At 39.0% G+C, this 22981-nt stretch overlaps 1 protein-coding gene across 1 annotated transcript in view; it reads left to right on the forward strand.

The window, feature by feature from the left end:
- Sbf2 (SET binding factor 2) overlaps window positions 1–22981 on the forward strand; it is a 403356-nt gene that overhangs the window by 179215 nt on the left and 201160 nt on the right. Inside the window, 6 exon segments of the mRNA XM_057777079.1 lie at window positions 406–525; window positions 2214–2324; window positions 2859–2964; window positions 12537–12669; window positions 14731–14839; window positions 17458–17571. Coding sequence (XP_057633062.1) covers window positions 406–525; window positions 2214–2324; window positions 2859–2964; window positions 12537–12669; window positions 14731–14839; window positions 17458–17571 — 693 coding nt within the window.

The following is a 22981-nucleotide window of genomic DNA, read 5'->3' on the forward strand; positions in this document are numbered from 1 at the left end:
GCAGGCCTAAGAATCCCCACAGGAGGAAAATATTGGGCCAAATAGGAAAACAAATGAAAATCAATGCATTATTTTTAGAATAGACTTTTTCCATTCTTTTAAAGACTGACTTTCCACTTACATAAGTAACATTTTTAATTGTTTGGGTCATTACTTAAGATTAATTTATACATGTCTTACCTTGATTCCTCAGAAATTAAACACTCAAATTTGGTATACATATCTGTAGCGTAAGGAGCTTTGAAAAACAATGAAAGAAATATTTCTTACTTTGTCATTTCTTGCCTAATATTTGTAATTATTTGGATTCTTATAAATTATCTGTATGCTGCGTTCTTTGAATATATTGTGTGAATTATGAACCTGGGAGACTTTGTACATTGATTGTAATTTCTCTTTTTCTAGGGAACAAAGAAGGAAGATATTGAAGGTGAAGAAGTGTCTGCTTTAATTCAACCTGCAGAAGTATTTGCTCCCAAAAGCCTCGTCTTAGTATCCAGATTAGACTACCCAGAAATTTTTAGGGTAAAGAACTAAGTTGTCATTTTTAATCTATATTATTGTATAAATCCGTTTTGAATAAACTAAGGCAACAAGATTCCTTGCATTAGAAATCCTGTTAGAATGAGTTAGTGACTCACCAATAAAATGAGAGCGCTGTGAGGTGAAGAAACAAATTTGTATTGGATGAAAGCAACCCTTAGTTAGTTAACATAGCTAGTCACAATAGTAAGAATAGGTTTGTTAAAAATAAAAAATAAAAAAAAAGGTTTGTTTTAAAACAGACCTCATGTTAAGTAAATGAAAGATTATATAAATCATAAAAATAATTTGATTACCTTTAAGAAATTTAAAATGTATGTATAGCATAACAACTGTAAAATGTTTATTAAGTTAGTGGACTTAGGTTACAGTAAGTAGGATAATGTGAGATTTCAGATAATTCTGATCATGTCTTTAAAATATTGTTTAAAGCCAGGTGTGATGGCCCATGTTAGTATTCTAGTATTTAAAAGGCAGAGACAAGAGATCCGAAGTACTAGGCAAGCCTGGCCTACATAGTGAGACACCACTTGTTCCTTACAGATTTTTCCCTTTTGTAATACTCAGACTTTTCAAATATAAAAATGTATGAAGGTGGAAATATCTGTACTAATACTCAAGTATAAAAACAAGAAAATGAGATTATGCATTTTAGAATAAATAGCACCCTCACTAGTACAGTGACAATTATGACTCCTTTAGTGTGTTTTGTGACATACTATTTAGTGTGTGTGTGTGTGTGATTACTTTCCATACTGTAAATTAGTGACACTTACTAATTTTTCAGTCACAAATTTCAGTAAGCTAAAAGATTGATTGAGTGTGTATGTTAGGACCAAGAAAAAGAACCAGTCAGAAAAGAGCTTGCTGCACCAACAACAGGATTTGAATTTAGATCCCAGCAGTCCTGTAAAAAGCCAAGTACAGGACTGACCACATGTCTGACCTCAGTGCTGGGATGGAGGAAACAGTTCAGGTAGACAGGAGGATTGCCAAAGCTCACAGGCCAGCCAGTCCAACTGAACCCATGAGTTCCAGATTCAGAGAGAGACCCTGTTTCAAAATATAAGGTAGGGAGCTCCTGAAGAAAACTGTTGGAACCCTTCTCTAGCTTCCGTGTGTACACACGAGCACACACAGCCCAAACACGAGTAAAATAAACAAAGATTGCATTTTATCTTATTTCATCACTTACTGTCTTCTGAACTCAAAGTGTTGATCTTATTATCTTGCTCGCTTTGCTGTTTATTGTTATAATTCTTAGAATATTAAGGTTCTATAAATATTGTGGATTTATAAGAACCATAAAACAATATCTTTGAATTTTTATCTTGAAATATGGAGTTCTTAAAATAAATTAGAAACTACCAGGCAAACTGTATAGAAACAACAATTCAGCCTTGCAAATTAGCTGGAGTGGTTATCTTAACAGAGATACCTGTTTTACAAATTATGGCTTTCTGCTTTCTATAAACTCATCTTGGAAGCTCATGTGGGTGTTCTGCTCCTACAGAAAAATTTAATAAACTTAATTTACTGCTTAAGATTTGTTTCATGTTCAGTGTAGAGTATAATTTCCATGGTTCAAAGAGACATTTGCCTAGAAGAGATGTCACTATTTATTTTTAGTGACACTGCCATGAAATGACTGCATGCACCTTTCTCTGCAGGCTTGCTTGGGTTTGATCTATACAGTGTACGTGGACAGCCTGAGTGTCTCTTTGGAAAGTCTCATTGCAAATCTTTGTGCTTGCCTTGTCCCAGCTGCTGGAGGATCTCAGGTAAATAGAATGAAAGGCAGATAAGCTTTTTTTTTCTGCCTTCTCCAGGTGACTTAATTCATGAAGAAAGAGAAAGAAGTCTTTAAATGTTTTTGTTTTAAAGAGGATCCTATGTTGTAGGAGCCTGCTCATTCATTCCCGGCTGCTCAGACCCAAAATAATCACTCAGAAACTGTATTAATTAAAGCACTGCTTGGCCAGTGACTCTAGCATATTCCTAGCAAGCTCTTATATTAAATTAACCCATTTTTATTATTTTATTTTTTACCATAAGGCTCGTGGCCTACCAGCAAGGTTCCAGCTGGCAGCTTGCATCTTTCTCCTCTGGCAGCTCCATGGCTTCTCTGCAGCTCCGTTTTTAGTCAGTTAAAATTGTCAGTGATTTTTGTGTCTCATCTACTAAGTTTTCAACTTTCATGGACTGAATTTTCTGATACTTTAAGTTGTACACAGTGTAACTTGTTTGCTTTAGGTTATATGTTACTGCCTCCTATTGTCTCTTATGACTTTATATATATTTCTCTCATTATGCAGAAGCTATTTTCCTTGGGTGCAGGAGACAGACAGCTGATCCAGACTCCTTTACACGACAGTCTTCCTGTCACAGGCACTAGTGTGGCTCTTTTATTCCAGCAGTTAGGTATGTCTTATCCTGGATTTTAAAATAGTGTTCTTATAGATACCTGTGGATGGAAAAAAAAGATTTAAGTTAGTTTCACCTGATGTGACAAAGAAAATATAAAGAAACTATTATATTATCTATTGTAACTTAACTGTGTCAGGAGGAGAAAAGAATGGAGCAAGCTTCCCGAGGGACTTACTTTTGTGTCACCCCTTTGACATAGTTTGGATATTTGGGAGCAACTTACAGCAAAGAAAGGAGATAGATAAGAGACACTTGGCATTTACTACTTGGTATGATTGTAATGAGATATATAACTTAAAGCCATCTCTGCATTGTCACATCAGGTGTTATAGCTGGTCAAAAGATTGCCTGCCTACATATTTGAAGAGGTATAGAGGAACTGGAACATTGTTCTTTGTTAACTAGAATGTGAAAAGATACCTTGGACTACAATTTGTTTACTTGTTTAAGTTAAGTTTATTCCTAGGCATTTACCCAAAGGAAATGATAATACATATCTATAAAAATATTTACACATAAATGTCCATAGCCATTGTATGATAGTAAAAAAAAATGAAAGCAGTCTTAGTGTAATAGGGAGTTAACATTAGAAATATATTAATATAGTAAATATATTAATTTCTGTGATCTATACATGACATGGGATATACAATTACAATATAAAGGAATGAATTATTTATATATCCAACATAGATTAAATTAAAAATAGCCGTGTCGAATGAAAACCATCAACATGTGAGCATACAGCTTATAAGTGGCAGGAGAATTAATTGCCCTCTTTTCTATGCTGTCTTACGTATTATATGTATCTGTATTTTTGTGTGTGTGTGTTTTAACTGTCAATTTGACATCCTCACTGCACTGTGAACTTCTAAGAGTCTACCTTATATTTATCTCAATCCCTAAGAATTTAGCATTTTCTGTCCTTTCTCAGAAGTCTAATAAGTCACTGTAATAATCTAATATGCAGAGAAAGTAGGCAATTAATAGATATTCATCAATTAAATGATAAATCTTTATGACTATACTAAACCTTAACTACTATTAATCTTTTCCCTGCAATAAACTGATCAGAAAGGAAAATAAGGCTTTCCAGAATACATCTTGTCTTCAGAATATGGCCTTCTGGGGTTGTGAGTAGGTGAGCAGGTGAATATGTTCTTATGCATACTTGCTGACCTGATTTCTGTCTCCAAAACCACATAAAGGTGGAAGGAGAGAACCAGACTATTCACAGAATAGTCCTCTGGCCTCCACATGTGTATCATGGCATGTAACATGTATGTGTATACTCTCACATACATTGTATGAGCATATGTATACACATGATAAGCTACATTTTTTTTCAAAAAGTATGTAGCATGAATTCTAATAGGTATTAATAATAAAAACCCAGACTAAGATATTAGGGGGTGAAAGCAGAGAGATCAGAGAAGCAGTGTAGCCAGCCTCTAGAGAGACCTTTTATCTCTACCAAATCCTCAGCCCAAAAGGACAATCCTGTCCTCAGACTGCAATGAACTCCTGTCTCCTCCTGCCCTTATTTTTCTCTCTGCCCAGCCATATCACTCCTGTCTCTACCTCCCTAGTGCTGGGATTAACCTTGTGTAAGCTCTGTTTCTCTTTTATAAATGATTCAATCACAGGTAGCCCAGGGTGGTCTTGAACTCACAGAGATCCATCTGCCTCTGTCTCCCAAGTCCTTGGATTAAAGGTTTATGCCACCACTCCCTGGGCTCTAGTGGCTTAGCTCTGTACTCTAATCTTCAGGCAAGCTTAATTGTTAAAACAAACAAAATATCACTACAAAAGTATATTCTTTTGTTCCTCAGTTTTCTCTTTTGAAAGCAGAGACATAGCGTTTGTTGACGTATTTATTACTGTTCAGTGGAAAGTGTCACAGAGTGTTTTCCATTGTGTCTCCTTTACTGTCAATGTGCAGCATTAGAGGGAAATAGACAGCAGCAGCTAGGAAGGTATTCAGGATTAAGAGGCACCTGATCATAGCTTAAGACAGTTATTTTCTAAGTAACTAGCTATGAACACAGCAACAAATCTTGTTATTTGGGAATAGAAATCAATGTAACACCTTAAAATTTGAGATTGCTAATTATATAAAATTTTGGGATAGTATATATCTTAATTAAGGGAGCCATTTTAGGGTTGGCAAGAGACTTGACCCTAGAGGGGTTCCCAGGTGTCCATGGAGATGTCCTCGGCTAGTTTCTTGGGCAGCTGAGAAGAGGGAGCCTGAAATGGCCCTTTCCTATAGCCACACTGATGAATATCTTGCATATCACCATAGAACCTTCATCTGGCGATGGATGGAGATAGAGACAGAGACCCACATTGGAGCACTGGACTGAGCTCCCAAGGTCCAAATGAGGAGCAGTAGGAGGGAGAACATGAGCAAGGAAGTCAGGACCGCGAGGGGGGCACCCACCCACTGAGATGGTGGGGCTGATCTATTGGGAGCTCACCAAGGCCAGCTGGACTGTGACTGAAAAAGCATGGGATCAAACTGGACTCTCTGAACTTGGTGGACAATGAGGGCTGACTGAGAAGCCAAGGACAATGGCACTGGGTTTTGATCCTAATGCATGTACGGGCTTTATGGGAGCCTAGTCTGTTTGGATGCTCACCTTCCTAGACTTGGATGGAGAGGGGAGGACCTTGGACTTCCCACAGGGCAGGGAACCCTGACTGCTCTTTGGACTGGAGAGGGAGGGGAAGGGGGAGGGGGGAGAGAAATGGGAAGTGGGGAGGAGGCGGAAATTTTTAATAAAAAAAATTTACAATACTTAATACTATTAATATTGAACTTGAGTGTAAGTAGGTTGCTTTTTTTATAGTTGACAACTTTTTTTACTTAAAAATTCTTTTCTCATTTTACATATCAATCCCAGTTCCCACCCCCTCCCCTCCTCTACCCCGCCCACCTTTCTCACATTCCCCTCCTCCATCCACTTTTCAGAGAAGGTAAGGCTTCCCATGGGGAGTCAACAAAGTCTGACATATCATTTTGAGGCATGACGAATGCTCTCTCCCCTATATCTAGGCTGAGCAAGGTATCCCTCCAAAGAGAATGGGCTTCAAAAGCCAGTTCAAAGTCCTGGTCCCAGTGTCAGTGGCCCTACAGACTGCACCAGCCACACAGCTATCACACACATTCAGAATGCCTACTTTGGTTCTATGCTGGTTCCCGTGCTGTCAGTCCGCAGTCAGTGAACTCCCATTAGTTCAGGTCAGGTGTTTCTATGGGTATCCCCATCATTGTCTTGATCCCTTTGCTCATATTATCGCTTCTCCTTCTCTTCTGCTGGACTCTTGGATCTCAGCCCAATGCATAGCTGTGTATCTCTGCATCTCCCTTTATCAGTTGCTAGATGAAGGTTCTATGATGACAATTAAGGTAGTCATCAATCTGATTACAGGGGAAGCCCAGTTCAGGTACCCGCCCGGTCCGCTATTACGTAGAGTCTTAACTGGGGTCATCCTTGAGGGAATACTATGGCCAAGTTGGGGGAAGAACAGAGGGAAAGTAAGGAAAGAGAAATCTTCACTGAGGGAACCATTATGGGGCTAGGAAGAAACCTGGCATTAGGGATTATGCTGGGTTTTAGTACACTTTTTTTGGGTAAAGAAAATTACCCTTTAGATTATCATAATATTGTCCCTTTCAAATTGTTCAGTTGTGACATGCAGATCATGTCTGAATGATCTCCCTTGAGAAGGTAAACTAGGTGGTGGTGTTTTACCAGTCTAGTTCTCATGACTGAATATGGACCTGCTTCATACTGGGATACCATATGAAGCTTGTCTTCTTATGAATCTTCTGTGTAAATGGATCGTTCTTGTCATTGTTGTGAGAGAAAACAAAGCTTAGGAAGTTGCAAGTTCTTCCCTATACTCCTTTGAAAAAGTCTTTTTGCCCTGCTAATGTTCATCTGTCAAAATCCTGCTCAAGGCCACTTATTTCTCCAGGAACTGCCATCTTAGGTAGTTTAGTGCAGTAACAAGGGCCCTTACGAAATGAAGGAGAAGAGACGGAAGGTTGATGTCAGGATAATAGAGTATGAGATTTTCAAGTGCCCATTATCCCCTTTGAAGATAAAAGACAAATAAGAGCCAAAGGATGTAGGAGGAAAAACTAGAAAATAGAAACCTAAAAGTAGAATTTCTGGTATCAGAAACTAATACATTTGTGGTGAGATAGGTGAATCCAATAAGGAAGGCTTAGCAGCTGTTACAAGGGAGTTAGAAGAATTACCTTAAAGGGGCCCTTCCACTTAGGGGAAAGGAGTGAGAGACATTGATCTGGAGTAGAGAGAAGGACCTAATCCCTGATGTTGATTGGGCATGGACAGGAGTTGGCACATGGTCAAGGTAGACAGTTGGTCAGTAAAGTTCCATAGGAGGGACTGGAGGTGATCCAGTAATGGCATGAGTAGGTGATTAGGGAGAGATAAGGGTTCAGATGAGAGTCTGGGGGTCAGAACCAGCTGCCCATGCATGAGTTCAGAGGGCGAGATGGAAAGGGTTCCTTTGAGGAGAGCCCAGACCCTGAAAACAGCCAGTGGCAAGAGTTTTACCCAGTCACAGTGAAGTTCCTGTGATATTTTAACATGAATATTTTTTAGCGAACAGTTAGTTTGTTCTGTCTTTCCTGAGGACTGGGGGTAGTATTGGATATGAAAATGCCAGAGGATGCTGAGAACTTTAGATAAGATTTGGGGAATCTGGAATGTGAATTGAGGCCTGTTACAGACTAGAGAGAGGCATGAATCCCAAATCGGGGAATAATTTCCCGGAGAAGGTAGTCAGAAGACTGTCTGGGCCCTCTTGTTAGAGGATGGAAATGCTTCTACTCACCCTGAGAGCTTATCCACTAAGACCAGCAGATATTTAACTTGCCTGACCGTGGGCATGTAAGTAAAATCAAGTTGCCAGTCAGTCCCTAGAAGGGAGTTCCTGGCCTAGTTGATAGGAAAAGTAAAAGTACAATATTTTGAACTGGAATCTGACTTGTGACAGATTTTGCAAGAGGCAGTGGTAGTTTTTAAGAACTGTAAGTCCTGAGGGGTTGTGCTGGAGGTAAGCCTTCACAAAATGAGACAGAGCCTGACTATTAGGGTGAAAGAGCTGGTGTAGGTAGGTATCAGGGGGTGACTGTGAGGATGGGAGTTGTGTAGTGTACGGGTTCCCTACGGTGGATGAGGTGAGTCTGAGCCTTGGAGGGGTACTGTCCAAGCTTCCTAGTCAGCTCATTTATTTCCCTTAGAGATAATGGAGCTGTCAGTCTGAAGAGAACAGCAGTGATTAATTCTTTTAGCTTTGGGGAGATGGAAGGCCTTTAACAAGTTAATAATGTGACCTGAGTTAGTTATGGATCCTCCTTTTGTTGTAAGAAGCCCATAGTCTTTCCAGATGACAGCGTGGGACAGGAGGAAAGGCATATTTGGAGTCTGTAAACATTTAGGAATTGCTCTTGTGCTGATTAGAAAGCAAGGGTAAGAGCTATTAGTTCAGGCTGCTGGTTAGTAGTGTAGGCAGGGAGTGCCCATGCTTCAACTACCTCAGTGCCTGACACAATGGCATAACCCACTTTACGGGTCCTCTCATGTAAAAAGGAGCTGCCATCTGTGTGCCAGGTATAGGTGGCCTGAGGCTATGTGCCCTCCTATATGTGGGAAGGATGGGGCAGTAGCTCCTCTAAGGTTTCAATGCAGGAATGAGATGGGGAATAGTCAGTCTTAGGTTGAGGGAGAAGATTTGGGATGTTGAGGAGTAGACAAGATTGAAAAGTAAATATAGCATCTTCCACTGGTGCCACTTGAAAAGGAAGGAGGTAGCATTTATAACTCTTTATAAGTTAAAAGATGGGACAGGTTGTGGTGGGAGAAGATAGTGGTGGGTGACCTAAGGCTTAGTTTCTTTGTCTCATGAATAAGGAGTTCCGCAACTGCTAACGCACATATGCAGGGTGCCCAGCCCCGAGTGGTAAGATCTAGTTTCCTTGACAGGTATTCTACAGGTACAAATGAAGGTCAGCTGATGACCTAGGACCTGAAGGGCATATACCTCTTTTTCTGCTACATCGAGGGAAAAGGAATGAGTTAGGTCTGGGAGATGAAGAGCCTATTGGAGCCTCTGGAAGGGCTCAGTAATGGGATGAAGGAGGGGCTCATGCAAAGAGCCAAGAGCTGCCTCATATAAGGCACGAGCAAGGTGAGAAAATGGGGATCCAGGATCATAAGAAGTCAGCATGAGTCTTCATCGGGAACCGCCCCAGAGAGATGGACTGCATTCCTCTGGTGAATTTCATCTGTGTGTATTCTAACCTGCTCCCAAACTTGCCTGCGCTCCTCAGGAAGTAGGTTATTAGAATCACACACACATACACACACACACACATTATGAAAGTTGAGACTATAATATTGGGTAATGTATTGGAATTGTTTTATGAAAGAGGTAGAGTTTTAGATGTATGAGAACCCATTTTCTGTTCTATCTGAGAGAGTTCTGATAATGAGAAAGGGACCTTAGCCAGTCCATCCACCCCGGCTACTCACAAAGTGAGAACTGCAGCCAAATTGGTTTGATCAGGGTGGGGTCCCCTAGTGGCACGACATCGCCTGACAGGAGGAGTGATAGTGGGTGCTATAGTTGAGCAGTTGGAGTGGCCTGGTACCAGAGAGGAGAAAGAAGCCAGAGGGGTTAAAGGAACAGTTGTAGGAGAGAAGGGAGGGGATGGAGAACCCAAAGGAGCAGTTGTCTCCTGGGGTCGGAAAGGTGGGGGTTCATTAGCAGGGTCCGGAGTAGTAGTGGGGGTATTCCTCTGGTTTAGATGGTGTAGCCAGGAACACATGAGTGAGTGAACGGGAGGCCAGGAGAGAGGCCTAGAACTAGAATATATAGGGAAACCCTTTCCGTGTGCCTGTTCACTGACAGAAATTAGAAAGTTTCCATAAAATGTCAGGATCAAGCGAATTGTTGGGCAGCCACTTCAGGTTGTTATCTAAGGGATACTTGGGCCATTTCTTAGTGCAAAGATGGATAAGCTTAGGAGTCTTTAAGTAGGGCATTAAGCTTAGAGGTTTGCAGGTTTCTAAAAGACACCCCGGAGGAGATACCAGGCTTATGTTGTTGGGAGGCTTATTTTCCATGACTAAGTCAGAGAAAAATAAGCAAGATCCAATGGCTTTATTAAACTCTGGCATCACAGAGCTTAAGCAAGGATCAAGTGAAATGCCATATACTGCTCCAAGTCCTGTCAGACAGGGAGCAGGGCTGGGACTGAGAACCCCGAGGTATGAAAGTCCAAGCAACAACAAACGAGGGACCAAGTCTGAGATGAGAAACAGCGCCTCAGTTCTCAATTGTAGGGAATTGCCAGAGGTGATTGTTGGCAAAAGGGGCCAGCCATAGCCTTGAAGGCAGTGGCTGGGTGTACCCTAGTTTCCAAGAACATCAGAAGAGTGCCAGATGCTCACTGGCTACACCTATGGGTTCAGGGAGACATTTATGCCGACCACAAGGGGACAAACTCAGCAACTGATATAGCCAGTGTTGTAAGAAGTGATCCAGTGGCCTGGCAAATGGAATATGGTCAGTTGTAGATTAACCTGGTCCAGGATCCTGGCCCAAGGGAGGGAGGTGCATGAGAGCCAGTTGAGCCTTAGCACCATACACGAGAATAGACCACAAGATACAAAACCAAACCCACTTTAAGAGTTTTTATTAATAGAAAGGAAAGAGTAGGGTGCACATGCCTGTCTGAAAGAAACGTGGTGAAAGAGAATGTGGGCTGACATGTCTGCTTTTTAAAGGTAGTTCAGCACATGTGCATAGGGGCTTGTGTAGCCATGGTGTGCATGCCTAGAGATTACAATGCCATGTGGTACATGCACATGATTATATAGGACATAAGGCCCTAGAGTGACTAGGCAATTTGCCTAAATGCTGATGGCACATGGGTGACCATGGGATGCTAGCACCTAGGGTGACTAAGCATTTTGTCTGAATGCTGATGGCCGTGGGACCCGGAGTGTGATGGAAATGACAATTCCTAGCTATTGACCATTCAGCTCTTTATTAGACCAATCAGGTGTTTTAGGTAGGCAAAGTTATACAGCTTTACAGAGTTAAATAAATACAACATAAAATAATACCATACATCTTTGCATCATTAAACAAATATTCTGTAACATAAATAAATGTAACACATCTTAAATTAATATTCCACAACAACAGACTCTCAAGAAAAAAGATAGAAAACCACGTGTGTGAGTCAGCATTTGGTTAGCGTGACAAAATACCTTCAGCCACAACAACTTAGAAAAGAAAAGTTTAATTTTTTAAATATTTATTTGTTTATTTACTTACTTATTATGTATACAGTGTTCTGCCTACACATGCCTGCAAGTCAGAAGAGGGCACCAGATCTCATTATAGAAGGTTGTGATCCACCATGTGGTTTCTGAGAATTGAACTCAGGTCCTCTGGAAGAGCAGTCAGTGCTCTGAACCTTTGAGCCATCTCTCCAGCCCCAAAGAAAGATTTATTTTAAGAGATTCACTCCATGTTTGGCTGGCTCCATTTTATGGTCCTATGGTAAGTCAGCAGGAGTGAATAGCAGATTAGCTGCTCACCTCATAAAGTTATATGTCAAAGAATAGCAAGAAGTTTTTGGGTAGACATCCTCAAGCATATGTCCTTCCAATTCCATATCTTAGATAATATAGCCCACTACATATCTAGACTATACAGTGAAAACAGACAACATAGCTTATTAAACTGAGGGCCACGTGTGCAAAATAACATGAGATTAAATCAAGCACAAGACAAAATTATGCAATTAAGAATCGGTGTAATATACAAAACATTTTATAAATACAAAATGTGTGAGACTGCTGCTAGCATAACACAATATAGTTTTCTTTGTAAGTAGAAGGAATACAGAAAACAAACAAAATGGTGGTATAGTAAATACATAAGCCAGTTATATTGTCATTGATCACATTATTCATGGCACCTCATTGTATGTTATACTTTCATATGACTAATGATGGTTTTATTATGCCTACATTATCACAAATATGTAATGCATCGAACAGTGATACTTAGGACAGCCACATTGTCCTACTAGGAATTTGTCACCTCTATTATGACCTTATCATACCACCGTTGTATATGTGATTATTGGCAACTGAAATGTCATCTTAAAACACCTGACTGTTTTAACATCAGACAAATAGACTCTAAAGGAGAACAAAACCAATGCCAACATCTTTAATGAGAACTTAGAAACAGACTTTGGAGATGAGATGAAGAAGACAGTAGTAAATTTCCCTACAGGCCATATGCTCAGTGATTATCACAGTAGTGTAAAGAGTAGACATCCAGGAAGACAGGTGTCTATATGTTGTATCGGTTAAGTCATTCAAGTATTTTCCTTGGGAGATCCCTGAATATTACTTTTGTTTCTTTATCATAAACAGTCTGTGATTGGTAACAATATAGTACAGTTTGTTGTGTTAAGTAAGCCTTTGTTCTTGTGTTTTCAGGAATTCAAAATGTCCTCAACCTCTTTTGTGCAGTCCTTACAGAAAATAAGGTTCTCTTCCATTCAGCAAGTTTCCAGAGACTTAGTGATGCCTGTCGAGCCCTGGAGTCTTTAATGTTTCCTCTTAAATACAGGTGGAGGTTTTTACTTGGTAGTTGTATTTATTCCCACATTATGTATTACTTGTTGATAAGTCAAAATGTCATGGCCAAGCTGGGTGGTGGTGGCACAGGCCTTTAATCCTAGCACTTAAGAGGCAGAGGCAGGTGAATGTCTGTGAGGTCGAGGCCAGCCTGGTCTGCTATACAGAGAAACCGTTGGGCGGGGGGGGAGAGTCAGGACCCAATTAGTTTGAACCACAGAGGTTTGTTATATGAACTTATTGAAGTTCTAGAATTATGATTCTAATAAAGTCTAGTCTCAAATTTGGGACTTTTCCAAGATGTACATGACTGAGTGATGATTAATTTAGTGAAAATTATTTGACTTACTTTGATAGTATTGTCATCAATATTTAATTATCTTTCAATTCTGATAAAATTCTTTTGTTAGTGCTATTTGAAACTAATGTATTTTTAGAAGCTATTGGAATTCTGTTAATGAAGAATCCTTATCTGTTTTAGATACTTAATAAATTATTTGTATATAAATGATGCAAAGTAGTTACTTCAGTGTGACATAGAGAATTGAACATATGTCAGTGGACATATGTGGCTATACATTGGTAATTGTCAAACCTAGATCAGACAGAACTTCATTGTAAATTTCCCACTTATTTTTAAGAGTCATATTAAATATAATAAAAATTTTAAAACAGTTTTTAAAAATTAAACCATAATGATAGGTCATGTTACAGGTAGAATATTTTATTCTGATCTAATTTACTAATCATATTGTCCCAGAATTTTAAAAGTTCATGAACATTAGATAAAATTTTAGATCACCTCTGGAATTTTCATAAAAAATTTTAATCTATGTGGATATTGAATGTGAACATAAAGCACAGTGTAATTTAGACAAGTCATTTCATTGCCTTGAGAGTGCAGGTCCTGCCAGTGCTCCCCTCTGATATCAGGGCCTGCATAAGGAAAAGTGCTTTGGAACAGCATGCATTTTGGGAGAAAGAAGGAAGACACCTACCTGACTTCCATTTACTTTGTGTTTTATTATCTGTGATCCTATCTTAAACATTGAGATTTTGAAAATTATTCCATGCAATAAAGTTGATTTCTCTGAAGTTCTTCAGTGCTTTAAGAAAGATGTATTAGTTCTTCGAGAGTTTCATTCATGTTTTGATCGTATCCCCACCCCTTCCCACTTCCCAGATCCACTCTCCTTACTTACCCACCCAATTTTGTATCCTTAAAAATAAATAAGGACAATTTTCAAGGTCATTTTGTGCTGCCCAGATAATCTTGGATGTGTGGTCTTCCGCTGGAGGATGTGGACTTACAGTTACAGAGAAAACCGTTTCTCCCTTTCCAAACAGCTAACCATTACTAATAGCTCCATAGCTAGAGGTAGGATTGAATGCCTGGTTCCCATCTCCATGCCAAATTTGGTCTGGCTTGGACTTGCATGGGCTCTGTACATGCTTTCACGACTGCTGTGAATTCATATGCAGACCTAGCCTGGTTGGCCTAGAACTTAGTATATAGACCAACCCAGCCATGAATTCTTAGAGATCCACCTACCTCTGCCTCCCAAATACTAGGCTTAAAGGCTGGCACCGCCATACCAGGCCCACTTGATCTAAATATGAATAAATTTAAATTCATACTGTAAAAAATCAAAAGAATATAGATAGAGTTGGCAAGTAAGGAGGTAGGGTGAATCTGAGGGGAGTGGTGTGACTATGATAGAAGTACATTGTATTAAGTTGAAACAATTAATAATATTATTTATTATTTTAATGGATTTATGTTAAATAAATATAATAATTAATTTTATTCATTAAAATAATAATTAATAAAAAAAATTTAAAAAAAGACATGAACCCGGGAGTGGCATACATTGGTAGGGGTTTATCTGGGGAGGAGATGGAGAGGAGTCGGTGAATATGATCAAAATATATGGTATGAAATTCTCAAATAATTAACAAATATATTTTTATAGTTCAGACTGCATAAAAATAAAGGGAAATGGGTTCCCATTGTGGGAAAATAGCATAAATAAAATATTTTTATTCTTTTCAGTTACCCCTACATTCCCATTCTTCCGGCTCAGCTGCTAGAAGTTTTGAGTTCTCCAACTCCTTTCATAATTGGCGTACACTCCATCTTTAAGACTGATGTTCATGAACTTGTGAGTATCCAGCTGTAAATGTCCACATCTTGCTTGAGGTTTTTGTATTTGAGTTTTAAAAGGTTTTTGTTTCACATCATTTATTGCTTTCAGATAATGGTGCATTTCCCATAGAAAAGACAGAGTAGAAGGAAAACAACATCAACAAATCTAATATATTTAAATTTGCAAGTATGTTATAAAGAATTTATTAATTCATTCATATATTTATTTATGAATAAGACGACTTTTGACAAGGGGATGGCTCAGGGTGAAAATACTTGACCTAGGTTCATGGAATTGGCGTTTGGGATTTCAGCACTCCTAGCAGAGCTAGGAGAGACACCTGGAAGGCTATAGGTTCGCTAGCCTGGTGTGAGCAGTGCGGCAAAAATAAGAGAAATCCTGCCTCAAACAAGGAGGAAGGGAAGAATCAACTCCTGGGAGTTGTTTTCTGACCTCCACACATGTACCATGCATCTCTCTGACAAACATTTATTAAGTAATTAACCAGTCAGTTATAAAACAAAAAAGACAGGGTCTTGCTGAATGGCCTAGGCTAGCATCTATCTCCTGAGCTCATGAAAGTCCTTCGGTGTCAGCCTTCTGAGTAAGTGGTGCTATGTGCCACTGTACCTCGCTTTAGCCCTTGTGTAGCAGATCATTTTTATCTTACCGTACTTCTCATATGAGGAATTTTGTATTCCTGTAGATCAGTGCTTCTCAACCTTCCTAATGCTGTGACCCTTTAATATATTTCTTCATGTTATGGTGACCCCTGAACATTAAATTATTTTCATTGTCACTTTATAACTGTAGTTTGCTACTGTTATAAATCGTAATATAAATATCTCTGTTTTCTGTTGGTCTTAAACAACCCCTGTGAAATAGTTGTTCAACCTGCAAAAGGATCACAGCATACAGGTTAAGAACCCACTGCTGCAGATGATAAGGATTAATAATCTATTTTATTCATAATTTTCTTACGAATGCTTAATTTATTAGTATTTTAAAATGAGACCTACCAATGTAGAATGTCTGAAAACTAGCAAGAATAAAATAGTTTGAAGAAAGTTTAAATTTAGTGGAACTCAAATTCAGTATGAGCCCCCACCAAATTCCTAATCCATGTGACTAAAGTGAAGCTAAAGCTAGTTCAAGAACAGTGTGTTTGCTTTTGGATATCATGCTGTAACAGTGTGCATCAGATGACATCAGAATCAAATTTTAGAAACTGCAGTTCTTTGATGAAATTGTCTCAAGTGATATTGATACATTTAATAGTTAAAGATCAATATTTAAGGACCATCATAGGGAGGAAGGAGAAGGTAGTGGTTGTTTGTAGCGATAAAACATTAAAATAGCATCCATAGATATAATGGATTGAGAAACAAATTTCTGTTGAGCGTGTTTGCAGATGTAAGAATGGCCTAGTAATGGCCTGGGATTTTTAATGTGAGATGAGGAGTATGCTCTGAAGCCCTAGGACTGAGGTGGAGGGAGCAGATAAGAAAATTTCTTTACCGAAAAGATTTGGTTTTATGACATCTTAACCCACAAGACTTTGTAACGCTATTTCTGTTGTCAGTGCCAGCAAAGAAAGAGACTTTGGGGCTCCTCACATAGCAACTGCGGCTGGAACCACATGAGAGATACCATTGACACTATGGAAAGAGTAGACAAGACTCTCACGCGTACACCAGTCAGTCTCCTAACATGGCATTCAGTGACTAGCTCTGTTTAACTTCAGTGTCATCATAAAAATGTGGAAGCTACTAAACATGTTTATTAAAAATTAGGCCCAATACAATTTGGAAATAATTTTAGTACTACTAAATATAGAGATAGGGCAAACCAGATCTTGCCAGTTGTAGATTTAACAGTTTAATTTATGAAATAGAATGAATTGCAGTCACATCATCAAAATATTTTATATATACATAGTTATTTTTAAATATGATCTTTTAGGATGTTGTTTCTGTCTATTTTAGTCTTGGTTTTGAGATAGGGTCTAATGTGTCATGGGCTGATCACATAGCTGGAGATAGCCAAGTGCTGGAATTACAGGTGTGCATTACTACTTCAAGCTAGGTTTGCATCTAAACAGTAATTGTTTGGTGCATATTGCTTTGTTTATTGATTCTTATAGACTCCAAATTCAATAGCTCAGTTAACATGGGATTGTATTAACTATAGCACTTCATAGAAACTCTCCAATGTGCCTGAGTAAACAGTTTGTTCCATGGCATCACTTACCATCCAATCCTCCTTCCTTCTTTGCTTTTCTGTTACAATCCCCTCAGGTAGTGCCACCGTCTGGATGATTAATGCTTGACTGCTGCCAATTCATAGTTTGTCCTATAGAAGAAGAAAGAGAACATTAAAGAGCCGTACAAGGCTCCTTTTTTGAAGTGCACATATCATTTTTTCATCCTTGAGTGACAGGAGTGTACTCGTGTACAATGCCTGATTTCATAGGAAGCTGGGAAATGTAATGAAGTTCTAAACCTATGACTTACTGTGATAGCCAAGAACCTCTTCCTCAATTGATTTTTCTCAGTTTGAGTTAGCCACGGCTAATTAATTTGTTTAACAAATATATTTTATCAATTATGGTTACTTTTTAAAATCTCTTTCAGTTGGATGTAATCATAGCAGATTTGGATGGAGGCACTATTAAAATTCCTGAATGCATTCACCTCTCCTCTCTCCCGGAACCACTTCTTCATCAGACTCAAGCAGCACTTTCTTTGGTATGTCTCTTTGTTCATCGTTATTTTTCTTGACTTAAACCTGAAACTAAGTAACCAGAATTAAAAAGCATTGTCTGTAATTATGTGTATGTGTGCATGTTTACACGTACACATATATATTATGTTGAGACATTATGTCACTATGTTGGTCTGGCACTTGCTGTGTAGACCAGGCTGACCTTGATCTCACTTTCCTCTGCCTCCTGAGTATTGGGATTAAAGGTATGCACCACTATACCCTATTATAAATCTTAAAGAGCCCTGTGTTTGAAAAAATACATTCTTTTGTAATCTTTAGAGGAGAATCCTTCATTTAGTAGGTAGTTATATTTGCTTCTCATTCAGTATATTTGTACAGTAGATACTGTATATGAAATACTGTGGAAATAGATAAAACTTTGCCTCAAAAATCTATTATTCCTGCTCAGTCTGGTGGTGCACACCTTTAATCACAGCGCTCAGAAGCAGACAGATCTCTGAGTTTGTGAAGCCAACCTGGTCTGTAGAGTGACAGGACAGGACAGCCAGGATTACACAGAGAAACCCTGGCTTGTAAATAAATAAATTTGTATTCGCTCAAACTTTTCTTATTAGAAGTTGTTAACTTCTAGTCCCTAACTTTATTATCTGTTTTGTGAATGTGATAACTACAAAACCAATGTTTTGTCAATCTTTTTAGTTTGTTTTTTTTTCTTGCTGATTTTTTTTATTAATTAATTAATTAATTTAATTATTAAAGATTTCTGCCTCTTCCCCGCCACCACCTCCCATTCCCTCCCCCTCCCCCAATCAAGTCTTCCTTCCTCCTCAGCCCAAAGAGTAAGCAGGTTTCTCTGCCCTGTGGGAGGTCCAAGGACCACCCACCTCCATCCAGGTCTAGTAAGGTGAGCATCCAAACTACCTGGGCTCCCACAAAGCCATTACATGCAATAGGATCAAGAACCCATTGCCATTGTTCTTCAGTTCTCAGTAGTCCTCATTGTCCATTATGTTCAGCGAGACCGGTTTTGTCCCATGCTTTTTCAGTCCCCGGCCAGCTGGCCTTGGTGAGTTCCCGATAGATCATCCCCATTGCCTCAGTGTGTGGGTGCACCCCTCGCCGTCCTGAGTTCCTTGCTCGTGCTCACTCTCCTTCTGCTCCTCCTTTGGATCGTGAGACTTCAGTCCAGTGCTCCAATGTTGGTCTCTGTCTCTGTCTTCTTTCATCGCCTGATGAAGGTTAATATTCAGGGGGATGCTTATATGTTTTTCTTTGGGTTCACCTTCTTATTTAGCTTCTCTAGAGTCACGAATTATAGTCTCAATGTCCTTTATTTATGGCTAGAAACCAAATATGAGTGAGTACATCCCATGTTCCTCTTTTTGGGTCTGGCTTACCTCACTCAGGATAGTGTTTTCAATTTCCGTCCATTTGTATGCAAAATTCAAGAAGTCATTGTTTTTTACTGCTGAGTAGTACTCTAATATGTATATATTCCATACTTTCTTCATCCATTCTTCCATTGAAGGACATCTAGGTTGTTTCCAGGTTCTGGCAATTACAAACAATGCTGCTATGAACATAGTTGAGCATATACTTTTGTTGTATGTTTGGGCATCTCTTGGGTATATTCCCAATAGTGGTATTGCTGGGTCAAGAGGTAGGTTGAACCCGACTTTCCTGAGAAACCGCCACACTGCTTTCCAAAGTGGTTGCACAAGTTTGCATTCCCACCAGCAATGGATGAGAGTGCCCCTTTCTCCACAACCTCTCCAGCAGAGGCTATCATTGGTGTTTTTGATTTTAGCCATTCTGACAGGTGTAAGATGGTATCTTAATGTTGTCTTGATTTGCATTTCCCTGATTGCTAAGGAAGTTGAGCATGATCTTAAGTGACTTTTGGCCATTTGAACTTCTTCTGTTGAAAAGTCTCTGTTCAGCTCAGTGCTCCATTTTATAATTGGATTGATTAACCTTTTACGGTCTAATTTCTTGAGTTCTTTGTATATTTTGGATATCAGACCTTTGTCAGTTGCGGGGTTGGTGAAGATCTTCTCCCAGTCAGTGGGTTGCCTTTCTGTCTTAGTGACAGTGTCCTTTGCTTTACAGAAGCTTCTCAGTCTCAGGAGGTCCCATTTATTCAATGATGTCCTTAGTGTTTGTGCTGCTGGGGTTGTACGTAGGAAGTGTTCTCCTGTGCCCATGTGTTGTAGAGTACTTCCCACTTTCTCTTCTATCAGATTCAGTGTGTTTGGACTGATATTGAGGTCTTTAATCCATTTGGACTTGAGTTTTGTGCATGGTGATATATATGGATCTATTTTCATTCTTCTACAGATTGACTTCCAGTTTTGCCAGCACAATTTGTTGAAGATGCTCTCTTTTTTCCATTGTATACTTTTAGCTCCTTTATCGAAAATCAGGTGTTCATAGGTTTGTGAGCTAAAGTCAGGGTCTTCTATTCTATTCCATTGGTCGACTTCTCTGTTTTTATGCCAGTACCAAGCCGTTTTCAGTACTGTAGCTCTGTAATAGAGTTTGAAGTCAGGGATGGTAATGCCTCCAGACAATCCTTTATTGTATAAGATTGTTTTGGCTATCCTGGGTTTTTTGTTTTTCCATATAAAGTTGATTATTGTCTTCTCCAGATCTGTGAAGAATTTTGATGGGATTTTGATGGGGATTGCGTTGAATCTATAGATTGCTTTTGGTAGAATTGCCATTTTTACTATGTTGATCCTCCCAATCCAAGAGCAAGGGAGGTCCTTCCATTTTCTGGTATCCTCTTCAATTTCTTTCTTCAAAGACTTAAAGTTCTTGCCAAATAGATCTTTCACTTCCTTGGTCAGAGTTACCCCAAGGTATTTTATGCTATTTGTGGCTATCGTGAAAGGTGATGCTTCTCTGATTTCCCTCTCTGCTTCCTTATCCTTAGTGTATAGGAAGGCAACTGATTTTTTGGAGTTGATTTTGTATCCTGCCACATTACCAAAGGTGTTTATCAGCTGTAGGAGTTCTTTGGTAGAGTTTTTGGGGTCGGTTATGTATACTATCATATCATCTGCAAATAATGAAAGCTTAACTTCTTCCTTTCCAATATGGATCCCCTTGATCCCCTTATGTTGTCTTATTGCTATTGCTAGAACTTCAAGCACTATATTGAAGAGGTATGGAGAGAGTGGACATCCTTGTCGTGTTCCTGATTTTAGTGGGATGGCTTTGAGTTTTTCTCCATTTAATTTAATGTTAGCTGTCGGCTTGCTGTAAATAGCTTTTATTATATTTAGGTATGCCCCTTGTATCCCTAATCTCTCCAAGACCTTTATCATAAAGGAGTGTTGAATTTTGTCGAATGCTTTTTCAGCATCTAATGAAATGATCATATGGTTTTTTTCTTTCAGTTTATTTATATGGTTGATTACATTGATAGATTTGTGTATGTTGAACCAGCCCTGCATCTCTGGAATGAAGCCTACTTGATCATAATGGATAACTTTTCTAATGTGTTCTTGGATTCGGTTTGCCAGTATTTTATTGAGAATTTTTGCGTCGATGTTCATGAGTGAGATAGGCCTGTAATTCTCTTTCTTGGTTGGGTCTTTGTGTGGTTTTGGTATCAGGGTAACTGTAGCTTCATAAAAGGAATTTGGCAATGACTCTTCTGTTTCTATATTGTGAAATACATTAAGAAGTATAGGTATTAGCTCTTCTTGGAAGTTCTGGTAGAATTCTGCATTGAAACCATCTGGCCCTGGGCTTTTTTTGGAAGGGAGATTTTTGATAACTGTTTCTAATTCTTCGCGACTAACAGGTCTATTTAGATCGTTCACCTGGTCTTGGTTTAGGTTTGGTATATGGTACTTATCTAAAAAAGTGTCCATTTCTTTTGCATTTTCCAGTTTTGTGGCATACAGGCTTTTGTAGTAAGATCTAATGATTCTCTGAATTTCCTCTGTGTCTGTGGTTATGTCCCCCTTTTCATTTCTGATCTTATTTATTTGCGTGTTCTCTCTCTGTCGTTTAATTAGTTTGGATAGGGGTTTGTCAATCTTGTTGATTTTCTCCAAGAACCAACTTTTTGTTTCATTGATTCTTTGGACTGTTTTCTGTGTTTCTATTTTGTTGATTTCTGCCCTCAGTTTGATTATTTCCAGTCTTCTACTCCTCCTGGGCGCGTCTGCTTCTTTTTTTTCTAGAGCTTTCAGGTGTGCTGTTAAGTCCCCAATGTATGCTTTCTCCGTTTTCTTTAAGTGGGCACTTAGTGCTATGAACTTTCCTCTTAGCACTGCTTTCATCGTGTCCCATAGGTTTGAGTATGTTGTCTCTTTGTTTTCATTAAATTCAAGGAAGACTTTAATTTCTTTCTTAATTTCTTCCTTGACCCAGGTGTGGTTCAGTAGTTGACTGTTCAGTTTCCATGAGTTTGTCAGCTTTCTGGGGGTAGCTTTGTTGGTGGCTTCTAACTTTAATCCGTGGTGATCTGATAAGACACAGGTGGACACTGATATTTTTTTGTATCTGTGGAGGTTTCCTTTGTTTCCAAGTATGTGGTCAATTTTCGAGAAGGTTCCATGAGCTGCAGAGAAGAAGGTGTATTCTTTCCTATTTGGGTGGAGTGTTCTATAGATGTCTGTTAAGTCCATTTGATTCATTACCTCCAACAATTCTCTTAATTCTCTATTAGTTTTCTGTCTGATTGACCTGTCCATTGGTGAGAGAGGTGTGTTGAAGTCTCCTACTACTAGTGTGTGTGATTTGATGTCTGCCTTGAGTTTTAGCAATATTTCTTTTACATTAGTGGGTGCTTTTATATTAGGGGCATAGATATTCAGGATTGAGACTTCATCCTGCTGAATCGTTCCTGTTATGAGTATAAAGTGTCCCTGTCGATCTCTTCTGATTGATTTTAGTTTGAAGTCAGTTTTGTTAGAAATTAGTATGGCCACACCTGCTTTTTTCTTAGGACCATTTGCTTGAAAAACCTTTTCCCAACCCTTTACTCTGAGTAGATGCCTGTCTTTGTGGTTGAGATGAGTTTCTTGCAAACAGCAGACTGTTGGATCCTGTTTTCGTATCCAATCTCTTAGCCTGTGCCTTTTTATTGGTGAATTGAGACCATTAATATTAAGTGATATTAATGACCAGTGGTTGTTAACTCCGGTTATTCTTACTGCTTTTGGTAGAAGAGTTTGTGTGTCTCCCTTCTTTGAGTTGTGCTGTTGAAGGGTCGCTAGATGCCTGGGTTATTGTAGGCAGTGTTGGCAATGTTGGATTCCTTGGGTTGTGATTTTCCTTCTATTACTTTCTGTAGGGCTGGATTTGTGGCAACGTATTGTTTAAATTTGTTCTTATCCTGGAATGTCTTGTTTTCTCCATTGATAGTGAACGATAGCTTGGCTGGGTATAGTAGTTTGGGTTTGCATCCATGGT

This window comes from Chionomys nivalis, chromosome 8 (assembly GCF_950005125.1).
Source record: "Chionomys nivalis chromosome 8, mChiNiv1.1, whole genome shotgun sequence".
NCBI lineage: Eukaryota > Metazoa > Chordata > Mammalia > Rodentia > Cricetidae > Chionomys > Chionomys nivalis.